At 39.2% G+C, this 24,180-nt stretch overlaps 2 protein-coding genes and 2 pseudogenes across 2 annotated transcripts in view; all 4 read left to right on the top strand.

The window, feature by feature from the left end:
* LOC114552956 (zinc finger protein 397-like) overlaps positions 1–8,818 on the top strand; it is a 31,404-nt gene extending 22,586 nt beyond the window's left edge. The window contains exon 4 of the mRNA XM_028574052.1: positions 8,138–8,818. Within this exon, the coding sequence (XP_028429853.1) occupies positions 8,138–8,803 (666 nt within the window). The 3' untranslated portion in view covers positions 8,804–8,818. The remainder of the gene's footprint in view (positions 1–8,137) is intronic.
* The window catches only part of LOC114552957 (receptor-interacting serine/threonine-protein kinase 4-like), a 111,001-nt pseudogene that overhangs the window by 70,034 nt on the left and 16,787 nt on the right, over positions 1–24,180 (top strand).
* On the top strand, positions 12,771–18,127 carry LOC114553133 (histone H3.v1-like). The gene is made up of 4 exons (XM_028574303.1): positions 12,771–13,005; positions 13,407–13,703; positions 14,592–14,744; positions 18,023–18,127. Exons 1-3 carry the CDS (start codon positions 12,870–12,872, stop codon positions 14,726–14,728), a joined length of 570 nt encoding a protein of 189 aa, XP_028430104.1. The 5' UTR covers positions 12,771–12,869; the 3' UTR covers positions 14,729–14,744; positions 18,023–18,127.
* On the top strand, positions 18,157–24,132 carry LOC114553130 (zinc finger protein 239-like; annotated as a pseudogene).

A 24,180-nucleotide genomic window follows, 5' to 3' on the forward strand; every position in this document is an offset into this window, starting at 1 on the left:
GTACAAGCACCGGTAAAAATGTGAACAGTACCCAACCCTAGCCACTTATAAAATGAAGTTAACTGTTGACACAATAAGGTAAAGTGAGCTATTTAAATAAGCTGCATACATGGTTAAACTTAATTTGCTCTCACCAGTGTATCACCCTGTGTAACATTACTTCACCCGCAGCAATCCTGCCACAATCGACCCCAAAACATCCCAGATAGATATAACATGGCATAACGTTAAACATATTCTTTGTAAATCTTTACAATTATTCCCAGAAAGAACCAACCAGGCCTGCCTTGTTGCACGATCAAAACGTTGTTCTAAACTTGCCATTTTCAGCGTGTAGATCGCTAACTCAAAATTTGTTGTTTCCCGAGTTTTGCAAAGCAAAAAACATCTGGTGATTTTCTGGTAAATGAACTGTCGTTGATTGAGGCTACTGTGTAGCTTGTAGCTCCAGTTAATGACTTTTGTGGCTTACATTTTAGTAGTTATTTCAGTTTTAATGCAGGAGATACTTCACACTGTGAAGTCCTATGGATCGGTCACCTCATCAGCCCTTGCATTTCTCCATTCAAACAGAACATTTGAATATAGTAAAACATGGTAAACTATAATTCACTCCCACCTCCCATTAGTTCTTCTAACCCTTGTATCATTAGCCGCTTTCCGAACGGAGGGATTTTTGCAGTTCCTAGAACATAAACGTTCCTAGAACACGTTTTTCATCGTGTTCCCACCAGACAAATTTGTGGAATTTTTAAGTTCCTCTGGCCGTATTACGGGACTTTATTAGCTCCTACTTCAGAGCAGGGTCTTTTCCCTTTTCCTAGGTCTACTTGATTGGTCGAACTTAAGTCACGCCCACTGCCAACCCGGATCTTTCAGTGCGCCGCCTGTAGCCTACTTGCAGACAGAGCAACAGCGGGACAATTTTAACAATTTACCATCTTATTCATTAATAAATTCACTTCTGACAACGTTTTAGTCGAGAAATGAACTGTTTAGATTTCGAAGATAGGCAGTCTTCCGAAAATCATTGACAATTTGCTTCAAAGTTTTCGGAGTTGAGAAGCTCCATAGAATGACGGGACTCCCAGCCGGTGGCAGCCGGGATCGCTTGCTCGCCGGCCGGCCTGTCATCTTGGGGCGCTGTAAGCCGGAGGTCTCTCAGACCGCTCTCGTAAATAAGAGGCTTTTATTTCGCGGTTGATGGATTGTTTGTTTAAATATCACAACACATGTCCACAATAAGATTAACGGGAATCTGTGGTTAACTGTCTTTTGGCGTTAAACTCCACAAGCGCCTGCGGGCTTGACAACTTCGCTGGTCCGCCATTACACACAAACACACACAGCCACAGAGAGAGATACCCGTTTCTCTTCAGGAGACTTTTTAAATTCTGATATGTATATCTATGGATATGACTTATATATATATATATATATATATATATATATATATATATATATATATAAATAATATATATATAAATATAAATAATATACACATATACATACATACACACACACACACACATTAGATTTAGTATATAGTTAATACTTTTTTGGCGTATTTCTTTTCTGATTTTAACTAAGACGGTTGCTATGCTTGCATCAATCCCTTACCCCTCCTACCAGTCCCTGTGGTCACTTGGCCGGTGGGAATGCAAATAGGAAATAAGATTTTGGGGTAGTTCATAGAACTGCTTAGAAGTGTACTTTTCCCCTAAAAAGTACTAGTACTATCCGGTTAGAAAACGGCTATAATCTCTGCATGTTTCCCCCTTGGGTCTACCAAAGGAGCCCTCAGCAGACATCAAACTGGCGACCGGAGCAGGAAAGAAGGGCAAGAAGGCCGAGGAGGAGGAGCAGCCTGCACCACCTCCTGCAGCTGCAGCAGTGAAGGAGGAGGAGGAGGAGCCTGCAGCACCTCCTGCAGCAGCGGAGGAGGAGGAGGAGCCTGCAGCAGTGAAGGAGGAGGAGGAGGAGCCTGCAGCACCTCCTGCAGGTGCAGCAGTGAAGGAGGAAGAGGAGGAGTATGTGGTGGAGAAGGTGTTGGACCACAGAGTGGTGAAGGGAAGAGTAGAGTTCCTGCTGAAATGGAAGGGGTTCTCAGAGTAAGTAGGAGTCTATAATATTAAGCTCCTACAGGCTAAAAGTTTGGACACACCTTCTCATTCAGTGCCTTTCCTTTATTTTCATGACTATTTACATTGTAGATTCTCACTGAAGGCATCAAAACTATGAATGAACACATGTGGAATTATGTACTTAACAAAAAAGTGTGAAATAACTGAAAACATGTCTTATATTCTAGTTTATTCAAAGTAGCCACCCTTTGCTCTGATTACTGCTTTGCACACTCTTGGCATTCTCTTGATGAGCTTCAAGAGGTAGTCACTTGAAATGGTTTTCCAACAGTCTTGAAGGAGTTCCCAGAGATGCTTAGCACTTGTTGGCACTTTTGCCTTCACTCTGCGGTCCAGCTCACCCCAAACCATCTTGATTGGGTTCAGGTCCGGTGACTGTGGAGGCCAGGTCATCTAGCGCAGCACTCAATCACTCTCCTTATTGGTCAAATAGCCCTTACACAGCCTGGAGGTGTGTTTGGGGTCATTGTCCTGTTGAAAAATAAATGATGGTCCAACTAAACGCAAACCGGATGGGATGGCATGTTGCTACAGGATACTGTGGTAGCCATGCTGGTTCAGTATGCCTTCAATTTTGAATAAATCCCCAACAGTGTCACCAGCAAAGCACCCCCACACCATCACACCTCCTCCATGCTTCACGGTGGGAACCAGGCATGTAGAATCCATCCGTTCACTAGGGCTGGTCCAAATACCATTTTTTGAGCTTCGAAGCTTCGGTAGTAATGAGCATTGAATATTCGAAGCTTCGAAGAGAGGAGGCTAAACATATTATCTGTAATAAAGGTAGGAATCTCTATGTGTCTGTTTGTTTGCATTTTGATTATTTTGAGAACCTTTCATCCAAACGACTTCACAAGGGAGTGTGGTGTCGTATTTGGTGCAATATAGATAGACAGGCCAGATGCGTTAAGAATTAATAAACTTTTAACCTCTCAAAGATCACCGTCCCGTAAACGGGACAGTTTGTGACTGGGATACTGTCGCTGTAATCTCGATAAAACCTGCACTCATGAGCGTTTTTATAACTTTAAAGCATTACATCTTCAAAATATACAGCCATGTACACAACTGTTACAAAGTAACAGAAAATAAAACAATTCAGCCGTAATCTGCGCAGCCGAGAGTGCATGCATACCTGTTTTGACAAAAACTTGATTTTCATAAATCCCCAAGAGTCCAAGGAAATGTAATATCCAAGCTTTATATTCCAGAATGATCTCTTCGCCTCACAATGTTGAAGTTTATGGCCGAATCACAACGGAAAAACGCGAAACAGTTTTCCATTTCTGCACTTGTTATTGCCGCTAGCTTCTGGCTTCAGCTTGCTAAATGCTCGAAGTGGGCGTCATCGTATCTTCTTCTTCTTCTTCTTCTTCTTCTTCTTCTTTTTTTTTTTTGTAGTTTATTGGCGGTTGGCAAACCAACTTAAATGTGCATTACCGCCACCAACTGGACTGGAGTGTGAACGAGATATAAATGCAGAAAATAAATAAACCAAAATAAAAAAAGAATATTCAAATGTCAAATTTTCAAATCGAATACCAACTCACCGAACGAATATTCGAATGTTCGGGTCCAGCCCTACCGTTCACCTTTTCTGCGTCGCACAAAGACACGGCGGTTGGAAGCAAAGATCTCAAATTTGGACTCATCAGACTAAAGCACAGATTTCCACTGGTCTTAATGTCCATTCCTTGTGTTTTCTTGGCCCAAACAAATCTCTTCTGCTTGTTGCCTCTCCTTATCAGTGGTTTCCTAGAAGCTAATTGACCATGAAGGCCTGATTCACGCAGTCTCCTCTTAACAGTTGTTCTAGAGATGTGTCTGCTGCTAGAACTCTGCGTGGCATTCATCTGGTCTCTAATCTGAGCTGCTGTTAACTTGCGATTTCTGAGGCTGGTGACTCGGATGAACTTATCCTCAGCAGCAGAGGTGACTCTTGGTCTTCCTTTCCTGGGGCGGTCCTCATGTGAGCCAGTTTTGTTGCAGCGCTTGATGGTTTTTGCGACTGCACTTGGGGACACATTCAAAGTTTTCGCAATTTTCCGGACTGACTGACCTTTATTTGTTAAAGTAATGATGGCCACTCGTTTTTTTACTTAGCTGACTGGTTCTGGCCGTAATATAAATTCTAACAGTTGTCCAATAGGGCTGTCGGCTGTGTATCAACCTGACTTCTGCACGACACAACTGATGGTCCCAACCCCATTAATAAGAGAAAAAAATTCCACTAATTAACCCTAACAAGGCACACCTGTGAAGTGAAAACCATTTCAGGTGACTACCTCATGAAGCTCATTGAGAGAACACCAAGGGTTTGCAGAGTTATCAAAAAAGCAAAGGGTGGCTACTTTGAGGAATCCAAAATATAAGAAAAGTTTTCAGTTATTTCACACTTTTTTGTTAAGTACATAATTACATTTGTGTTCATTCATAGTTTTGATGCCTTCAGTGAAAATCTACAATGTAAATAGTCATGAAAATAAAGGAAACGCATTGAATGAGAAGGTGTGTCCAAACTTTTGGCCTGTACTGTGTATGTATGTATGTATGTATGTATGTATGTATGTAAATAAATTAAAAAAAAGTCATGTTAGGAAAAATTAGGACACCCATGCTAAAGTTGACTAAAAAGAGCAATAAAATAAATCCTCTTTTGGAAATTGATCGTAATGCCTTAATTTAAAAAATTAGGAAAAATCTAATCTTTAAGGAGGCAGATGTTTATTTTTAAAGGCCAGTCATTTTATGGATCCAGGATGCTATGCATCCTGATAAAGTTCCCTTGGCCTTTGGAATTAAAATAGCCCCCATCATCACATACCTTTCACCATACCCCCACATCATCACATACCCTTCACAATACTCCCACATGCACACCTAGAGATTGGCATGGGGTACTTTTCAAAGTAAAGTACTTAAAAAGTAAAATCATCTCTCAATGCAAATCAAGCCAGCTATTAGGCTAATTGACAACTTAAGCATGGGTGTCCTAATTTGTTCACATGACTGTGTGTGTGTGTGTGTGTGTGTGTATATATATATATATATATATATATATATATATATATATATATATATATATATATATATATATATATATATATATATATATATATATATATATATATATATATATATATATATATATATATATATATATATATATATATATATATATATATATATATATATATATATATATATATATATATATATATATATATATATATATATATATATATATATATATATATATATTAGTATCTTGTTAATTTACAAATTGCAAATAACCTACAGCCATGTATCATGCCCTCAAAGTTGAAGGTTTGGTATTTTGACACTAAGTTACAAACCGGCAAATAACCTTACAAAATGGCAATAGGAAAAAGGAATAACACGAATTAGCAATTAGAGTGAGAATGTATTGCCTAAAAACAAAGCCTGAGGAGATTTTCTTCTGTCTGCACTCACCTTTCCAGTGAGGATAACACATGGGAGCCTCAGGACAACTTGGACTGCCCCGACCTTATCACCGAGTACATGCAGAAACACAAGGAGGAGGAAGAGAAGAAGAATGGCAAGAGGAAAGTTGTCAATGAGGCCTCGGAAGACTCAGAGGAGCGAGGGAGCAAGAGGAAAGAGGAGGAGGTGAGCCAAAAAAAGAAGTTACTCCAGACTGAAGAGTCCGAGAAATCTAATCTCAATATTAATGAATATTAATACAGCGCAAAAAAGGGAGGAATTTAATAGATTTATTAAAAATGTAATAATAACATAACAATAACTTATTTCACGAGTAAATTGCTGTTAAATGACAAAAACGGATGAGAAAGGGTATTTTACAATAACTGAATGCACCACAACGTTTACCCGTTTCAAGTTAACGCAACGTTTACGAATTTGTGCCAATGATGAGTAGCCTAATCCTTGAATGGTATGATTATGACGGTTTCAGTTCAGAGCAGTTGTCAGTTAATGTAGATTTTTAGGCTGCTTACACATTCAGTCGGTCCGTGATCGTCTGCCTCGCTTTCTCTCGCTGTTTCATTACAGCAGCCATGTTTCCTTTTTTACAAACAATGTGTTTCACATTATCATACTTCCACAAGAACCTGCTGCTCACTCTGTATAAAGTATGAACAATGATTATTCTCCATTTTGACATCCGTAAATCTATTATCGACTTTGCGGTCCGTTGAGGAAACCCATGAACGCGCATCTATCCGAATTACATCAGCCTGACTCGACCTAGTCTCTCCTCCTCAGTCTGGCTTTGCCGTCGTGAAATAATAAATAAAGTCTACTGTTGTGCAATACCACTTTAACAACACATTGATTTCATGTCATTCTGAGCCATTTGGTTAATTGTCAACAATCCATTTCTTTAAGCCTGGTTAGTTACCTAACACTATTTAAAATTTTTAAATGAAAATCTTTTGCTATGTTTACACCTCACGTCCACACTAATGAGGTTAGAAGCATAGTTTCCCATACGTTGGTTCTACTTGGGCGCACCACCCAGGTAGATAAAACCTGAATTAAATTTTCTTTCCAAACAACGTGAATTTTTTACAGCGCACACAGACCAGTTGCCTTCAGCCCCTCCTCCTCGCAAAGTTGTGTGCCGCATGTATGACGACGTCAACGTTGCACTTGCTCAGAAAGGCTATCGTTACGTTAGTAGTAGCATGCTGCTGGTGGTCTTGCAATGGAATTAACTGTACTAATAAAACTGTAGAAACAACAGGGCCACGCTGCTGTGAAAGCTCCCTGAACATCATTTATCAGAGTCTGGTTCAGTTCAGTATCTATTAACTGTATTCATGGACCTGAGACCGAATAAAACTCTGTTTTATTAAATTGTCTGTAAAAGTTTTAAACTACAACTCAGAGTTTACAAATCTGCTCAGATGAGAACTTAATGAGTGCAACAGGACATGTATAGTACAGAAGAGTAGGCTATGTTTTTGGAACCCCAAAACACGGATTAATACACTTCAAAAAATGAACAAAGATTGAACAAACAAAATGAACAAGAATTTACTTTAGAAAAAAAAAAAGATTTAATTTACAAAAGCACATCATAGCTACACTTTTTTTGTCATTTGTTTAAAATTTAACAGGCAATTTGTTGTTTTTTAGCAAATTACTGAAAGCAGCAGAACTGAATAGGCTACATTTTAATATCTGTTTATTTATCACAAGTTATATCATTATCGCGATATTCAACAACGGCATATCACATATTTTCCTCATATCTTGCAGCCTTAATAAATAACCTGAAATAGTGTCAGATCCTGCATAGTGTTGCAATATTTTCATCTGTATCTGTGTCATCTTTTAGTCTAATTTGTTTAATATGTAAATATTTTTTTCTTTCTAAATGATCTGATAATGTTGTGTAGTCATTGTTTTCACCTTCATTTGACTAGTTTATAACTGAACCCATTATTACTAAACCTAGCCATCACGCACCGCGCCGTCACATCCTGCGCCACACACCCCGCCAGTAAATTCTCAACCTGTGGGAAACACTGAGAAGAGCCTGATGGCTTCTATAGTAACATGTCCGCAACCAGAAGAACTTTATCTTTATTTTGACATCAAATTAATGTATGTATTTCAAAGGTTTTCTTGGGATTTAAAGGATGAAAAATACCCAGAATGTATGAAAGGTTTGTATTTTAAAGTTACCATGGAATTTCTAACTGAAAGTAAAACTGAAGAGATGTTTTAGTTTTTTAAATTGCCAATCATTTGAATGGGGAAACTTGCCTGAAAAATGTAGAATATTTCGGAACTTATTAAAGTTATGAAAAGTACATTTTCTTCCATAATAACATGTCTGCAACCGGCACATATTTTCCTTCATTTTGTCATAAATTATTGTATGAAGAGTGAAAATTGTGAGTGAGAGCAAGTCCAGGGTTTAAGAAGGTTGTTCACTAACTCTCTCTCTCTCTCTCTCTGTTTGTCTGTTGCTATAGAAACAGAGAGGAGGAGAGGGACCCAAACGTCACCACTGTCAACACTGTGACAAATCCTTCACAAGATCTGCATATTTAAAGATTCATCAGAGAATTCACACTGGAGAGAATCTACACAGCTGTGATCAATGTGGGGCAGCTTTCGTAGAAAAGAGAACCCTAATAATACATCAACGCATTCACACTGGAGAGAAGCCGTACAGCTGTGATCAATGTGGGAAAACCTTTTCTCAGAGTGGTGGCCTTAAATGTCACCAGCGTGTTCACACTGGAGAGAAGCTGTACAGCTGTGATCAATGTGGGAAAAGTTTTACTCATAGCAATGGCCTTAAATATCACCGACGTGTTCACACTGGAGAGAAGCCGTACTGGTGTGAACAATGTGGGGAAACGTTTTCTCAGAGTAGTAACCTTAAAACACATCAACGCGTTCACACTGGAGATAAACCTCACAGCTGTGATCTATGTGGGAAAACCTTTTCTAGGATTGAACATTTAAAAAGCCACCGACGTGTTCACACTAGAGAGAAGCCGTACTGGTGTGATCTATGTGGGGAAACATTTTCTCTGAGTGATCACCTTAAAAAACACCAGCGTGTTCACACTGCCGTGTTTCCTTTAGGATTTTTTTTAGTGGTGGCAGCTCCGAACCCCCCACCCCCATGAAACGGAACTGACACTTTGCTGCAACACAAACAAATATATTTATTCACCTCTATTCACACACACAATGAGGCATATTTTCAGTTGTGATTGAACTGTATTTTTTGATTTACTATATAGGCCAACTTTGAGCTTGACATATAGACTAAGCTTTCTGTAGCAAATAACAATAAACCCACTATTAATGACATTATCTTAATGCTGTGTAACTACTTCAGCATGTAAATAATGCACCTAAAATACAAATGTTCTCCGACATGCACTTTTAACAATGCAGCCCTATTTCTGATACCATGGGGGGCCGCCACGGTCAAATCAACATAGAGGAAACACTGCACTGCCTCATTGTGACTCCACTCAAAATTAGTTTGTTTTCCTGTAATATAATATTCTGAATTCAGGGTTCAACTGCTAGCTCTTTTTAAAGTTAAAATGCTGCAGCGAAGAAGTATTTGTTGTTCTTAATTCATCATAATACAGTTTACAAAAATCCCCATCGCTGTTTACTAAGGTGATGTCAAATTGCTGAAATATTCAGTTTATTGTCATAAAAAATGACTTGAACAGTTAATGTGTTTAAACTGCGTCTGTGCCGCCGCCATCTTGGGACAGACAACTGATCTTAAAGACTCAGAAAAAAATTGTTGTACTGCTTTTGGATGTTCATGTGAAAGAAATGCTAAACTAAGCAACATGGAATAACATTTCACGGTTGAAAAATGTGTTTTACAATATTATACTATTACTAAAGTGTTGAATTTAATATCACAAAAGGTAACATTAATCCTTCTTTTAAGCTAACATTAAGTTAAGTGACTGTCCTGATACTGAATTGAGCTAATGCTAGCTTGTGTCACATTATGTATGTTTTATTTGAGTGATTATTAATATCTCAGTAAGATGCTGTTTGTTATGTGTGTCACTGAACAGTTCCTCACGTCATTCCCTATTGAATGAGGTTTGTCCAAACTTTGGCCTGTACTCTAACTTGTTGTGTTTAAGTGGCCTTCAAAAAAACTCACAGTTCAAGAACACAACACGGCATAATTAATGTCACAAAGATGTTTAAAAGGTGAATAAACAGTGAGTTACAGAGGAATCAGCAGGAAAGGAAACAGGAAAGACTCTGTTTGGAAAGAATGATCATTCCTGGAGTCTGTACTGCTCTGATGAACGTGGTTACTCTGTCAGGCACAATAAGAAAGACCTACATCACCACCTCCTCCTCTGTCTCTGGTAGAGTAGCAGTGTATGTGGACTGTCCTGCTGGCTCTCTGTCCTTATACACAGTCTCCTCTGACTCACGGATCCACCTCCACACCTTCAACACCACATTCACTCAGCATCTTTATCCTGGGTTTGTGTTTGGCTCTTGTTCCTCAGTGTCTCTGTGTCCTCTGCAGGACTGAGAGTCTCTCCTGTGGACAGAAACACTGACTGAAGATCAGCTGCTGAAATCAAAGTTCAGTCTGTTCACCATCACACACACACTGCACTGTGAAGCAGATCTGAGACTCAAACACAAAAACATTCATCTGATTTCATCTCTGGGATTATCAACATTTGAACTGTTGGACTAAAAACACTTCATGATATGTAACTAGGGGTGGTACGGTTCACAAAACTTACGGTTCAGTTTGTATCACGGTTTTAGGGTCACAGTTTTCGGTTCTGTACAGTTCTTATTTTTTCTTTTAATCTTTAACACTTCAGCATATGATATATAGCTAAAATTAGCATATTGATTGCATGTTGCAAAGTTCTATATATTGTTTTATTTCATCATAGGTAACGTGAAATCCAAAATGTTCCCACACGCCAGACTAACACTGACTAGCATTCATTTTGACGTCACTTGACTGCGAATAACTTGTGAAGCGTTTAAAGACTATTTGTCCATTGTTTATTTCTAAAGAAACACGACAACGTATAAAAGGCTCCATTGCCTTGTACCTCACGTTATGGCTCTGTAGCAGACGTTTTTGTTAAAATAGGCTAACGATTGTGTCACATAGTAGAGGAATTACCGTATAGTACAGGATAAGCTTGCAGGCAGTTTTGACTTACATGAGCTGTTTAGGTTTAATTACTGATGTTAACTACCATTTTAGTTAGCAATAATTAGCCTGTGCCCATGTTATCTCCTTACATATACCTACGCTCTCCGTCTCTGTAAGATTGGGAATGATTGAGATTTCTCTTGGCACAGCTACCAGAAGACTTCACACTTTCAGACACGTTGCTCACGTCCTCTCTCCTAGCATTGAAACTGTTAGCTTGTAAGCAAGGCATTTCCGTAACATTTTGAGACATGTTTTGGTTTTCCAAAACTTTCATTGTTTTCTAGGATATTTTAGTGTAAAACATGCAAAAACAAGCTTTAAATCATAAAAGTGATTGAAAAAAACTCCCCCTTTATCAGTGTCAGCATCAACTCAGTCAAATTATGTCACGTCCTCTGAGTCATAACCTTAAAGGGTATTAAACACTTTTTATGTTGTTTTTTATGTAACGTGACACGGCTGACCGAAAACATGGGGACGGTTGTAAAATACCATTTATTTGTAGAATTTATGTAATATTTAATGATTTTTATCAATTAATGTGAATGATAACAACTTAAACTTTTAATGAATACTGATTTTTTTTTCTAAATAACAGAATAACAAAATTATGGACAAGGTAGTTAAAATTTGGGGAGTTAAAATAATCAGGACTTTTAGCGTGTATAGAGCCAGCATATTTCCACCAGACTCCATGTAAATAATCAGGACTTTTAGCGTGTATATTTCCACACACAATTTCTGTTTCTGTTCAGCATCAACTCAGTCAAATGATGTCACGTCCTCTGACTCATAACCTTAAAGGCGTATTACACACTTTTTATGTTGTTTTCTATGTAACGTGAGGGCTGACCGAAAACATGGGGACAGTTGTAAAATACCATTTATTTGTAGAATTTATGTAATATTTAATGTTTTTTTTATCAATTAATGTGAATGATAACTTAAACTTTTGATGAATACTGATTATTTTTCTAAATAATAAAGTTTTCAGAATAACAATATTATGGACAACGTAGTTAAAATTTGGCTGAGGACAGACCATTTTTCAGGATTTGTAATTTTCAAAAGTGTTTTTAATTAAGAATAAAACATCCAAGGACCTAATATTACATATTCCTTTAAAGCGCAACTCCGAGAAATCACCCATTTAGTATTTTTTGTTAGTTTTGGATTATACAAGTTTTATTCACTGTAACAACTCCAGGACAGATAATGTATGTTTCTGGTAGGATGTCCCAGTCCCTTAACAGTGGCGGTTCTATACGGAGGCATGTCGGGGGAGGCCCGTGCATCCCTAGACCAAGGGTGTAAGCTTCACTTCAGAACTCAAACCTCCGATGGCGCCATTTTGTTGCTACAAAGCGATCACCTCTTGTTAGCATTCCACTGACCGCCATTCTTTTTTTTACGTCACTTTGACTGCGAATAACTTTACATCTGAAGCGTTTAAAGACTCTATTTGTCCGTTGTTTATTTCTAAAGAAACACAACAATGTATAAAAGGCTCCATTACCTTGTAGCTCACGTTATGGCTCCGTAGCAGACGCTTTTATAAAAATAAGCTAACGATTGTGTCATAACCACGAGACTTACTGTCACACAGTAGAGGAATTACCGTATAGTACAGGAGAAGCTCACAGGCAGTTTCGACTTACATTAACTGTTTAGTTTTAATTACTAATGTTAACTAGCATGTTAGTGATCAATAATTAGCCCGTGTCTATGTTATCTCCTTACATATACCTACACTCTCCGTCTCTGTAATTGTAATGATTGGGAATGATTGAGATTTCTCTTGGCACAGCTACCAGAAGACTTAGAACTTTCAAACACGTTGCTCACGTCACATTTACGTTGTCTCTGTCAGTTAGAGGCTGCGCAGTAAAGCAAAGGATCACCGGAAAAGTGCTTCTAATAGCCTTCACTGGTCTCCGTCCAGAGCAACGGGGTCTATTGGTCTTGGTTTATTATGGTTTTACACGCGAGCGCCAAAAGCGGAAGTAATGTGCGACGCAACGTTCTACACGGGTAAATTAGAGCGGCGCACCCAAACACTAGGCTGCAGCGTGTGGTGGTGCTCGGTGAATGAGACAGCAACTCCTCTTGGAGAGAGCAGAGGAGCTCCGAGCTCTCCTGTTGGTAAGATCAACCATTTCATCTCGGAAGGGACTTGTTGTTGTTGTTGTTGTTGTTGTTGTTGTTGTTGTTGTTGTTGTTGCACATAACCGGGTTCCTTTTGTTCCTCACACTGAGAATGAAATCAAGTTTGGAAATGTCTGCTCTCGATATGTTTAGAAACTTCATCATATCTAAACAAACTCATCGAAGCAGAAGCGAATATCCAAATGTCAGTCTCGTTGCTAGGACTACACAATGCTGGGATGTTAACCACGTGACTTCATCCATCTTGGCTGTTGCATCGCGATAATAAATCCATTTGAGTAAAGTAATCAACAGGCTATCTGCCCGTGTTAAGTAGGGAGGGATGGTTAGGAAACGAGATGTAATGCATGCCCCTCCGTTTCTTCTTCTTCTAATAGTTGTCATGAAACGAGGAAGGGACATAGCGTCCTGTTTAGCCCCAGGAAACCAAAAAGGGAGAGAACCAAATGAAGGTGTTGAGGAGCAGGAAGAGGGAGAGCCAGAGGAGTCTGGGGAGGTTGGAGAGAGGGCATGTGATGAAAGGGAGGGCTCTGACACAGAGAGGGAGATTCCTGAGGGTGAGGAGGATGAAGAAGAGGGGGAGGAGGAGGAGGAAGAAAACCTACAGGGACAGAGAGAGGAACAGCCAGAGGGACAGCAAGTGGATCCATGTGGATCAAGTACTGCACCATCAGGTCTGTGATGAAGAAGGTTCTTACTATTTGCAAAGCAGTGCAATTCCAATGTAATGGTAGGCCTGCTGGGTGTCCTTAACATGCTGCTTTCTGCTGTTCATTTTTTTCTCTTTTTTAAAGTAAATACTTGGCCTACATTTTGAAATACATGCAGATATACAGTACGTGTGTGTGTGTGTGTAGGCCTGAGTAGTCAAACTACGTCGGGCCCTGCAATCTCGTTGTCTCAGTCCGCACGATTGTCATAGCGATACATAGCCGGTTGCCATGGAGTCAACCTTGAACAGGACCCAGTCCGAGTCAACAATCAGCAGGTGTCTGTTGGAATCGGGTAAGGAACGCAAGAGTGTGCCTCGCTGCAGTGCTACCAGGGGGAGTGATTATTCCACACCGGCCTCGGCCAAGGCCAGCGCTGGTTCAGGGAGCCGAAAAGATAGGATTGGAATTTGTTTTGTCTTGGGGCGAGGAGCCGCAGTTGGTCTCTCACGTCTCCTCCGAAATGTCCCCTCTGCGCACAGTACATGCATACATAAATACATGTTGTGGTTGCGCTCAAGTTTACTGTAGCTTTTGACTGATATCTAGTGTCGGCAAAATCACTTTTTATTGAGTTTCCTTTATCATGAAATGCTCTTAGTGAATGTAATTAAAAAAAAAAAATGTTGACCTTTTGTTGTAGAGTTGTTTAGATTTATTCCTAGTTTAATATAATATTGTTTTCTCCAAACTACTCTGAGTTCATTGTGTAGCGAGGAAGGAAATGGAACAGTTCTCCAGCCTCTGCTTTGAGTTTGCCGACTGTTGTTTTAGTTGTGTGTGGATGTGAGGAAAAGGAGAGGAGACAGCAGCTCCTGAATATCTCTGCCTGCTTTGATTTGTACTGAACAGAATCCAGAGTGAGTCCAGCAGCCCCAGTGGACATCTGCTGGATTTCAGGACAAGAGAGGAATGGAGGAGGACAACCAGAACCAGGAGCAGCGGAGCAACAAGGTCCCCAGAAGACCAGCAGCAGACTGGGACTCTGATACCAGCCATGTTCAGGTCAGTGTTCAGGGGGGTATCACACAAAAGTAGAATTTATAAATCCAGGATAACTGATGAAGAGAGGCTTGACCTAGTCTAATCTGTGCAGCCTGGCTTGGTGCGTTTCACGAAGGCCAAGCCAGGCTGAGGAGGAGAGACTAGGTCGAGTCAGGCTGAGGAGGAGAGACTAGGTCGAGTCAGGATGATATAATAAAATAAATATACAGAGTGATCAGCAGCTTCTTATGAAGTATGATAACGTGTAACACATTATTTATAAAAAAGAAACATGGCCGCTGTAATGAAACAGCGAGAGAAAGCGAGGCAGACGATCACGGACCTAGGGCTGCAACTAACGATTATTTTAATAATATATTAATCTGTCGATTTAGTTTTCTGATTAATCGTTGAATCGGATAAAAAAAAAGAAAAGAAAAAGCATTAATTTACATCAAACTCACTACATACATACTTGTTGTTTTAGTTACTAGTTGTGTAAAGATAAGTAACCCAAAGAGCAGACAAAACATACACACACAGACACACACACACAGCGGCGAGTGGGGCTCTCCGATGCTCGGAGCCCTGCCGCTGGAGGACATGTGGCGGTGAGGATCGGTTCAACAATATGATTTCATAAATATCTCTTTCACTCTGTTTCTCTCTCATGTGCTAAAATATTTATTTTCTAAGCCATATTAACTTCCACTGCTCGCTTTTAATGCAAAGTGTACAACTGTTCGTTTTTGCAAATGACAAGTGACTGATGGTTTCCGTTTAGAACTGTGGTTCATAAATCTATATCTTTAGATATATCAATCAGTCGGTCCACTATTATCTGTAATGCTTTTTCCTCACTTTTTTTTTTTTAATTTTATATATAGAGGATGAGTTTCCTTCTCTACATATTATATGATTTGCTCCATCGTGTATATATGGACATAGAACAGAAAGACACAGAAGACATTGGACTCTAAAATCTAGAAACTATAAAGAGAGTTAAATGATTAATATAATGCCCACTGTAAACATGAATGTAACAGAGTATATTCATCATTTAAAAAAATGTATCAACTAAAATTATTTAAGGTGCATTGGTATAGAAACACACTTTATATATTGCCCTTAGTAACTGACTTCATTTAAAACACATTTGGCAACTTTATAAGCCTATTCTAATTATCTCAACAACTGAAGTAATATATTCATCAAAACTTCTAACAACAATATGAATTGAACTATATAATAACTTATAAATTATCTGTTAACTTACTTAAGGGTAGATGTCGATGAGTAGTCGTGAGCAGGTGTTAACACTCAGGATGAGTCTGAGATGAGGTTGACCAAATGGGATTTTTGTTTACCCCAATTAAGGCCAAATGAGGCAAAATCGTGATAGAAAAATTAAAAACATTCAAGAAAGCAGAAAAATATATACTTTCAAGAAAATAAAAGTAAATTGACTTAAGTCAAAACAATCACATAATACAAACATACAACTGTTTCCTAATTCAGTGGTTCCCAACCTTCCCCCCCCTCCCCCCTCTGAAACCAAAGTTGAGGAAACTCTCGAGATAGAGCCTTACCTTCTTTTTTGATACAGAGCAATTATCAGGACTTTTACATTTCTCCACCGTGTTTCATTCATAAAATAGTGATGTTGTGGCTGCAGGAAAAATGAAGATGATAGCAGCTAACAGCTGACCTGATGACAGCAAGGGTCCCAGGATAAGAGGTCCCGGAGGTTTGGCCTACTAAGTAGCCTGCCTCCAATTTTAAGCGAGAACAAAAATGTATAGTTTTTATACAGACATTTGTATACATGATATATTCTAGTGTATTGTCATAATTTGTTTAACATGTGCAAATATTATTTTTTTTTACCTCAACCTCAAACCAGATAAAGACTTGTGCCCCCCCTGTGATCTTCGCCGTCCCCCTAAGGGGTGCCCGGACCCCAGGTTGGGAACCACTGTCCTAATTGATCTTAAATCAAGTCGCTACTCTGAGGGCATCCAACAGACTTACGTCCTCTTCCCTCAGGGCTTTCCTCAAGCTCTGTCTCCTGAACAAGTAAAACTGCTAGGCTATATATCCTGAAGCCCGCCCCTCGAATTGGAACATACCAATGTGACCGTACAAAGTAGGGGTGGCTCAGGTGAGCAGACGGTAAAGGCTCCATACAGCCAGAATTAATATATCTATTAAGCTAGTCATTTACTGAATATTATTTATATGATTCACATTCACATTAGACAAAGCCACAAGACATATTGATGGCTAACAAATGTATTCCTTGAAATTCATATAATTTCCTGTTACCCCGGAAGTCCTAGAGTCATTTAAACCAGAGGATTGCGGCAAACTTTCCTTTAGAACAAAGAGAGCACATGCTGGTAAGACAAAGATCATTTTACCCTCTGTTAGCTTTTTAACTCAATACACGACACTAGTTAACAAAGATATAAGTGTTGCGTGATTATTTTAACCTGTCATGGTTATAAAGTAACTGTTATGGTTTAAAACAATCATAGAATTATGTATTGATGGTTGTAGCAATTGCATATAAATCACCAGAGTATTAGCTGTTAAATGTGTACACAAGAAAGCTACAGGATTACTATGAAGAATTTGATGAATGACTAGGTTAACAGATGATTTGACAACATTGTGTGATAATTAACAGAACGCTAAACAAACAGAGAGATAAAATAGGTAGCGCATGGCTCCCGTCACACCCTGTATAACATTACTTTATCCGCAGCAATCCTGCTACAATCGGTCCCAAAACATCCCATGTAGATATAAGATGGCGTAACGATAAACATACTCTTTGTACATTTTTACAATTATTCCCAGAAAGAACCAACCAGTCCTGCCTTGTTGCACGATCAAAACGTTCTTTCAAATTTGCCATTTGCAGTGTGTAGCTCGCTAACTCAAAGTTTGTTGTTGTTTTCCAAAACAAACTGAGTTTTGCAAGGCGAGGAACATCTGGCGATTTTCTGGTAAATGAACTGTTGTTGATTGAGGCTACTGTGCATGTAGCTTGTAGCTCCAGTTAATGCCTTTTGTGGCTTACATTTTGGTAGTTATTTCAGTTGTAATGCAGGAGATACTTCACACTGTGAAGTCCTATGGATTGGTCACCTCATCAGCCCTTGCATTTTCTCCATTCAAACAGAACATTTGAATATAGTAAAACATGATAAACTATAATTCACTCCCACCTCCCATTAGTTCTTCTAACCCTTGTATCATTATCTCTGCATGTTTCCCCCTTGGGTCTACCAAAGGAGCCCTCAGCAGACGTCAAGCTGGCGACTGGAGCAGGAAAGAAGGGCAAGAAGGCCGAGGAGGAGCATCCTGCAGCACCTCCTGCAGCAGCAGTGAAGGAGGAGGATGAGGAGGAGGAGGAGCAGCCTGCAGCTCCTCCTGCAGCTGCAGCAGTGAAGGAGGAAGAGGAGGAGGAGGAGCAGCAGCCTGCAGCAGTGAAGGAGGAGGAGTATGTGGTGGAGAAGGTGTTGGGCCACAGAGGGGTGAAGGGAAGAGTAGAGTTTCTGCTGAAATGGAAGGGGTTCTCAGAGTAAGTATGAGTCTATAATATTAATACTTGATGTTCTTGGTCCTGAATAGTGTGTGTGTGTGTGTGTGTGTGTGTGTGTGTGTGTGTGTGTGTGTGTGTGTGTGTGTGTGTGTGTGTGTGTGTGTGTGTGTGTGTGTGTGTGTGTGTGTGTGTGTGTGTGTGTGTGTGTGTGTGTGTGTGTGTGTGTGTGTGTGTGCAGTACAGGCCAAAAGTTTGGACACACCTTCTCATTCAATGTGTTTCTTTATTTTCATGACTATTTACATTGTATATATGTATATATATGTGTGTGTGTGTGTGTGTATGTATATATATATATTTATTTATTTATATATATATATATATATATATATATATATATATATATTAGTATCTTGTTCATTTAGAAATTGCAAATAATCAAATAAACCTACAAAATGGCAATAGAAAAAAGGAATAATGCGAATTAGCAGTTAGAGTGAGAATGTATTGCCTAAAAACAAAGCCTGAGGAGATTTTCTTCTGTCTACACTCACCTTTCCAGTGAGGATAACACATGGGAGCCACAAGACAACCTGGACTGCCCCGACCTTATCACCGAGTACATGCAGAAACACAAGGAGAAGGAGGAGAAGAAGAAGGAGGGCAAGAGGAAAGTTGTCAGTGAGGCCTCGGGAGACTCAGAGGAGCGAGGGAGCAAGATGAAGGAGGAGGAGGTGAGCGAAGGAAAGAGGTTACTCCAGACTGAAGAGTCCCAGAAATCTAATCTCAATATTAATGAAAATTAATACAGCGCAAAAACGGGAGGAATTTAAACAATTTATTAAAAATGTAAAAATAATAACATAACAATAATAACTATTTCACCATTTCACATTTCAACGACAAAAACAGATTAGAAAAGGGTATTTTACAATAACTTTGAATGCACCACAACGTTTACCCGATTCAAGTTAACGCAGCATTTATGTTATTTTGTGCAGCCCTAGCTACAACTGTTAATTTGTACAAATGATTTGTAGCCTAATCCTTGAATGGTATGATTATGATGGTTCAAATTCAGAGCAGTGGTCAGTTAATGTATATTTTTAGGCTGTTTACACATTCAGTCGGTCCGTGATCGTCTGCCTCGCTTTCTCTCGCTGTTTCATTACAGCAGCCGGGTTTCTTTTTTACAAACAATGTGTTTCACATTATCCTACTTCCACAAGAAGCTGCTGCTCACTCTGTATAAAGTATGAACAATGCGTATTCTAATGCGTATGTTTACACCTCACTTCCACACTACTGAGGTTAGAAGCCGAGTATCCCATACATTGGGCTTGGGCGCACCACCCAGGTAAATTGAGACTCCCAGGTAGATAAAATCCGAATTCAATTTTCTTTCCAAACAACGGTGAATTTTTTTTTACAGCGCACAAAGACCAGTTGCTTCCAGCCCCTCCCCCTTGCGATGTTGTGTGCCGCATGCATGACAGCGTCAACGTTGCACTTGCTCAGAGAGGCTATCGTTACGTTAGTAGTAGCATGCTGCTGGTGGTCTTGCAATGGGATTAACTGTACTAATAAAACTGTAGAAACAACAGCGCCACGCTGCTGTGAAAGCTCCCTGAACATCATTTATCAGTCTGGTTGTTACCCCTCTCCACGGCAGGCTCCTCCGCTTCATGTCTTTATAATGGAGCTAGCTAACTGGAGCTAACCGCTAATCAGAGCTAATTGTTGATAGCCGAGCCTTCACTTGACCGTGCCTGTATGTGTTAACTGTATTTATGGACCTGAGACCGAATTAAAAACTCTTGATTTTATTAAATTGGCTGTAAAAGTTTTAAACTACAACTCAGAGTTGTTTGAATGACAGAAATCTGCTCAGAAGAGAACTTAATGAGTGCAACAGGTCATGTATAGTACAGAACAGTAGGCTATGTTTAGGCACCCCAAAACATGGATAAAACACTTGAACAATAATTTGCTTTAGATATTCCTAGTCTTATGTGATTTAACAGCAGTTAGGAGGAAACAGTGTTGAGATTAATACCGTAAAACTTCAAATAATAGCCGAGTCCCAAATAGACGCCTGTCTCTTTTAAAAGCCTGGTGTGACAACAGATTTGGGTAAATAAACGCCGGTCTCAAATAGAGGCCTGGTCTGTTTTTTTTTGGGGTTTTTTTCGTGTCGGGTTGTATTTGATCTTTTAAAACCCGTCAGATCGTTTGTTCTATGTTTTGATTAGATTTCACGTGACAGACGCAACCGTTCATAAACGACTCATCACTATGCAGCACTATGTCAGCATAAACAGGTTAACGAACTTTCTTTTAGTCTTCAGTTTTTCTTATTTCTCTCAAAACCACCATGGTGACAAAAAGAAAAAAGTATGATTTGACCTTTAAGCTGACAGTTGTCAAATTTGCCGAACAAAATTCGGGAGAAGCAGCGGCAAGACATTTCTCGATTGATCCTAAGAGTGCGAGAATGGCGTAAACATAAAGCAGAACTGCGACGTCTGTCCGAGGAAGACGACAAAAGGGCCAGACTGCGAGGTGGAGGGAGGAAGAAGGTCAGGGAAGAGCTGGAGGTGAGCGTGTGTGAGTGGATCCACAGCATGCAATTAAAGGCCTGTCTCTTATAGACGCCTGTCTGAAATATAAGCCGGTGCATTTCGGCGATTTGGGTAAATAGAAGCCCGGGCTATTATTTGAAGTTTTACGGTAATATGTAATTTTCTGTATCAAGTATAGTATTATGGGTATTTTATCTGCTGAACCGTTAACATTTGGCAAAAATAAAAAACTGATTTAATTGTCAAAGCTCATCATGGCTACACTTTTTCGTCATTTGTATAAAATTTTACAAGCAATTTGTTGTTTTTTTGCAAAATACTGAAAGCAGCAGAACTGAGTAGGCTACATTTTAATATCTGTTAATTTATTTTAAGTTTATTTAAGTTATATCATTATTGCGATATTCAACAACGTTACGGCATATCACATATTTTCCTCATATGGTGCAGCCCTAATAACTACCCTGAAATTGTGTCAAGATAGCAATATTTTCATCTGTGTTTGTGTCATCTTTTAGTCTAATTTTTTAAAATATTTAAATAGTTTTTTCTTTCTAAATGATCTGATAATGTTGTGTAGTCATTGTTTTCACCTTCGTTTGACTAGTTTATAACTGAACCCATTATTACTAAACCTAGCCATCACGCACCGCACCGTCACATCCTGCACCACACACCACCACCAGTAAGTTCTCAACCTGTGGGAAACACTGAGAAGAGCCTGATGGCTTCCATAGTAACATGTCTGCAACCAGAAGAACTTCACCTTTATTTTGACATCAAATTAATGTATGTATTTCAAAATGTGTTATTGGGATTTACAGGAAAGGTTTGTGTTATTTTAAAGTTACCATGGAATTTCTAACAAAGTAAAACTGAAGAGAGTGACCAAATGTTTTAGTTTTTAAATTGCCAATCATTTGAATGGGGAAACTTGCCTGAAAAATTTAGAATATTTTTGAACTTATTAAAGTTATGAAAAGTACATTTGCTTCCATAATAACATGTCTGCAACTGGCACATATTTAACTTAATTTTGTCATAAATTATTGTATGGTATACATATTGTATTGTATTGTATTGTAAGAGTGAAAAATCAAGGAGGAGGAGATGGCCCGACTCAAATACCCTACCATTAGATAACTGCAGAACACAGTATAATTAACTAAATATCTGTCTTTAAAACTGTGCATATATCATCAAATGTCAAAGTCTGGAAATACAGCCGTTAAGCTCTCGCATTATCGGTCCAAACTTTAATACTGTTCATAACAAAACCTCCATGAAGAAAAGTGTTTGCGCCTACTATACTTTCTTCTTCAAATTGTATCTCGGGGTGGGGGGGATACCACTAGTTGACGCTGTGGTTTTAGCAAGGTGTTAATAATCACAAATTGTTGTAAACCTATAAATACTGCGGTGAACCCATGCGTAATTCTGCATGATGGCCCTGCTGGCCCTGCAGGAGGACTGGAATGGAAGAATCAGGAGAAAAAGAGACTTCAGGTACCATGACGATGACTGGCTAATATGCCGATTTATATTCCCTAATATAGCTGTAATAGTAATGTAGCTGCACTCTTGGATCTATGTACTGAATTACATTACATGTCATTTAGCTGACGCTTTTATCCAAAGCGACTTACAATTGCTTCATCTGTCTGTCTGTCTGTCTGTCTGTCTGTCTGTCTATCTATCTATCTATCTATCTATCTATCTATCTATCTATCTATCTATCTATCTATCTATCTATCTATCTATCTATCTATCTATCTATCTATCTATCTATCTATCTATCTATCTATCTATCTATCTATCTATCTATCTATCTATCTATCTATCTATCTATCTATACCGGCTGTTTCCAGAGGGAAATGTCAGACAGCTAAGTGTTTTTAAAAAAAAAAAAAAAAAATATATAATCTTCAACTTCATCACTAAGGCTTGTTTGGATATAATATCGTTCTGTTAAATCTTATTATATACGTCTGATATACTGAAGCTGTCCCCGAGTGCCGTATTGCCTGCCGGTTTGGAAGATTTTATTAATAAAGGTAGTCCATAGACTCGGTTTCCCTACACTGTGCGACAACAGGCCGAAATTATAATTTATTTGGCAGCAATTCCTGAATATCTGAGAGTTTTTTGTTTTTTGTTTTTTTCTCCACCAGTCGGCATGATTCGGTGTAACGACAGAACAGCTGCCAGGGTCATTAACATACTGATCAGCATTCATTAGGTGCTTTACGTTGACTATTTATGGTTAAAAATGGGCGTGTACAGGGCGGGATAAGGGGCTGATTCACGTACACACACTTTTAGGCAATCTGTGATTTATAAAGGGAGCATTGCTTAAAGGTGTGCGTACACGGTTTTATAAATCAGAATTTTTTTTGCCGTACGCCATTTTGGGCTTTTGGCCGCACGTCCACTCATAGTAAGGATCCTACGCACAGTTTTATAAATGAGACCCCTGGGGTTTAAAGAAGGCTGTTCACTAACTCTCTCTCTGTTTGTCTGTTGCTATAGAAACGGAGAGGAGGAGAGGGACCCAAACGTCACCACTGTCAACACTGTGACAAATCCTTCACAACATCTGGATATTTAAAGATTCATCAGAGAGTTCACACTGGAGACAATCTACACAGCTGTGGTCTATGTGGGGCAGCTTTCACACTGCAGAGTAACCTAAAAACACATCAACGCATTCACACTGAAGAAAAGCCTTACAGCTGTGATCTATGTGGTAAAACATTTTCTCAGAGTGGTAGCATAGAAATGCACCGACGTGTTCACACTAGAGAGAAGCCATACTGGTGTGAACAATGTGGGGGAACTTTTTCTGTGAGTGCTGCCCTTAAAAGACATCAACGCATTCACACTGGAGAGAAGCCATACTGGTGTGAACAATGTGGTAAAACATTTACTGATATTAGTGGCCTTAAAAAACACCAACGTGTTCACAGTGGAGACAAGCCGTACAGCTGTGAACAATGTGGTAAAACATTTACTTGTAATAGTGGCCTTAAAAAACACCAGCGCGTTCACATTGGAGATTAACCTCACAGCTGTGATCTATGTGGTCAAACCTTTTCTCAGAGCAGTCACCTTAAATATCACCAGCGCATTCACACTGGAGAGAAGCCGTACTGGTGTGAACAATGTGGGGAAACATTTTCTCACAGTAATCCCCTTAAAAGACACCATGGGTCTCATTTATAAACGTAGTGTACGCACAAAACGGGGCTGAAAATGTGCGTACACCACTTCCCACGCAAAGGTGGTGATTTATAAAAAACAAACGCTACGCAAACTCTGACCCAAC

This window comes from Perca flavescens, chromosome 3, assembly GCF_004354835.1.
Source record: "Perca flavescens isolate YP-PL-M2 chromosome 3, PFLA_1.0, whole genome shotgun sequence".
In the NCBI taxonomy this organism is placed as follows: Eukaryota; Metazoa; Chordata; class Actinopteri; order Perciformes; family Percidae; genus Perca; species Perca flavescens.

Coding starts and splice junctions, on each gene's coding strand:
- LOC114553133 (XM_028574303.1), top strand. CDS start 12,870: ATGTGCGACGCAACGTTCTACACGGGTAAATTAGAGCGGCGCACCCAA. Junction 13,006..13,406: donor AGCTCCGAGCTCTCCTGTTG/GTAAGATCAACC, acceptor TTCTTCTAATAG/TTGTCATGAAACGAGGAAGG. Junction 13,704..14,591: donor ATCAAGTACTGCACCATCAG/GTCTGTGATGAA, acceptor TGTACTGAACAG/AATCCAGAGTGAGTCCAGCA.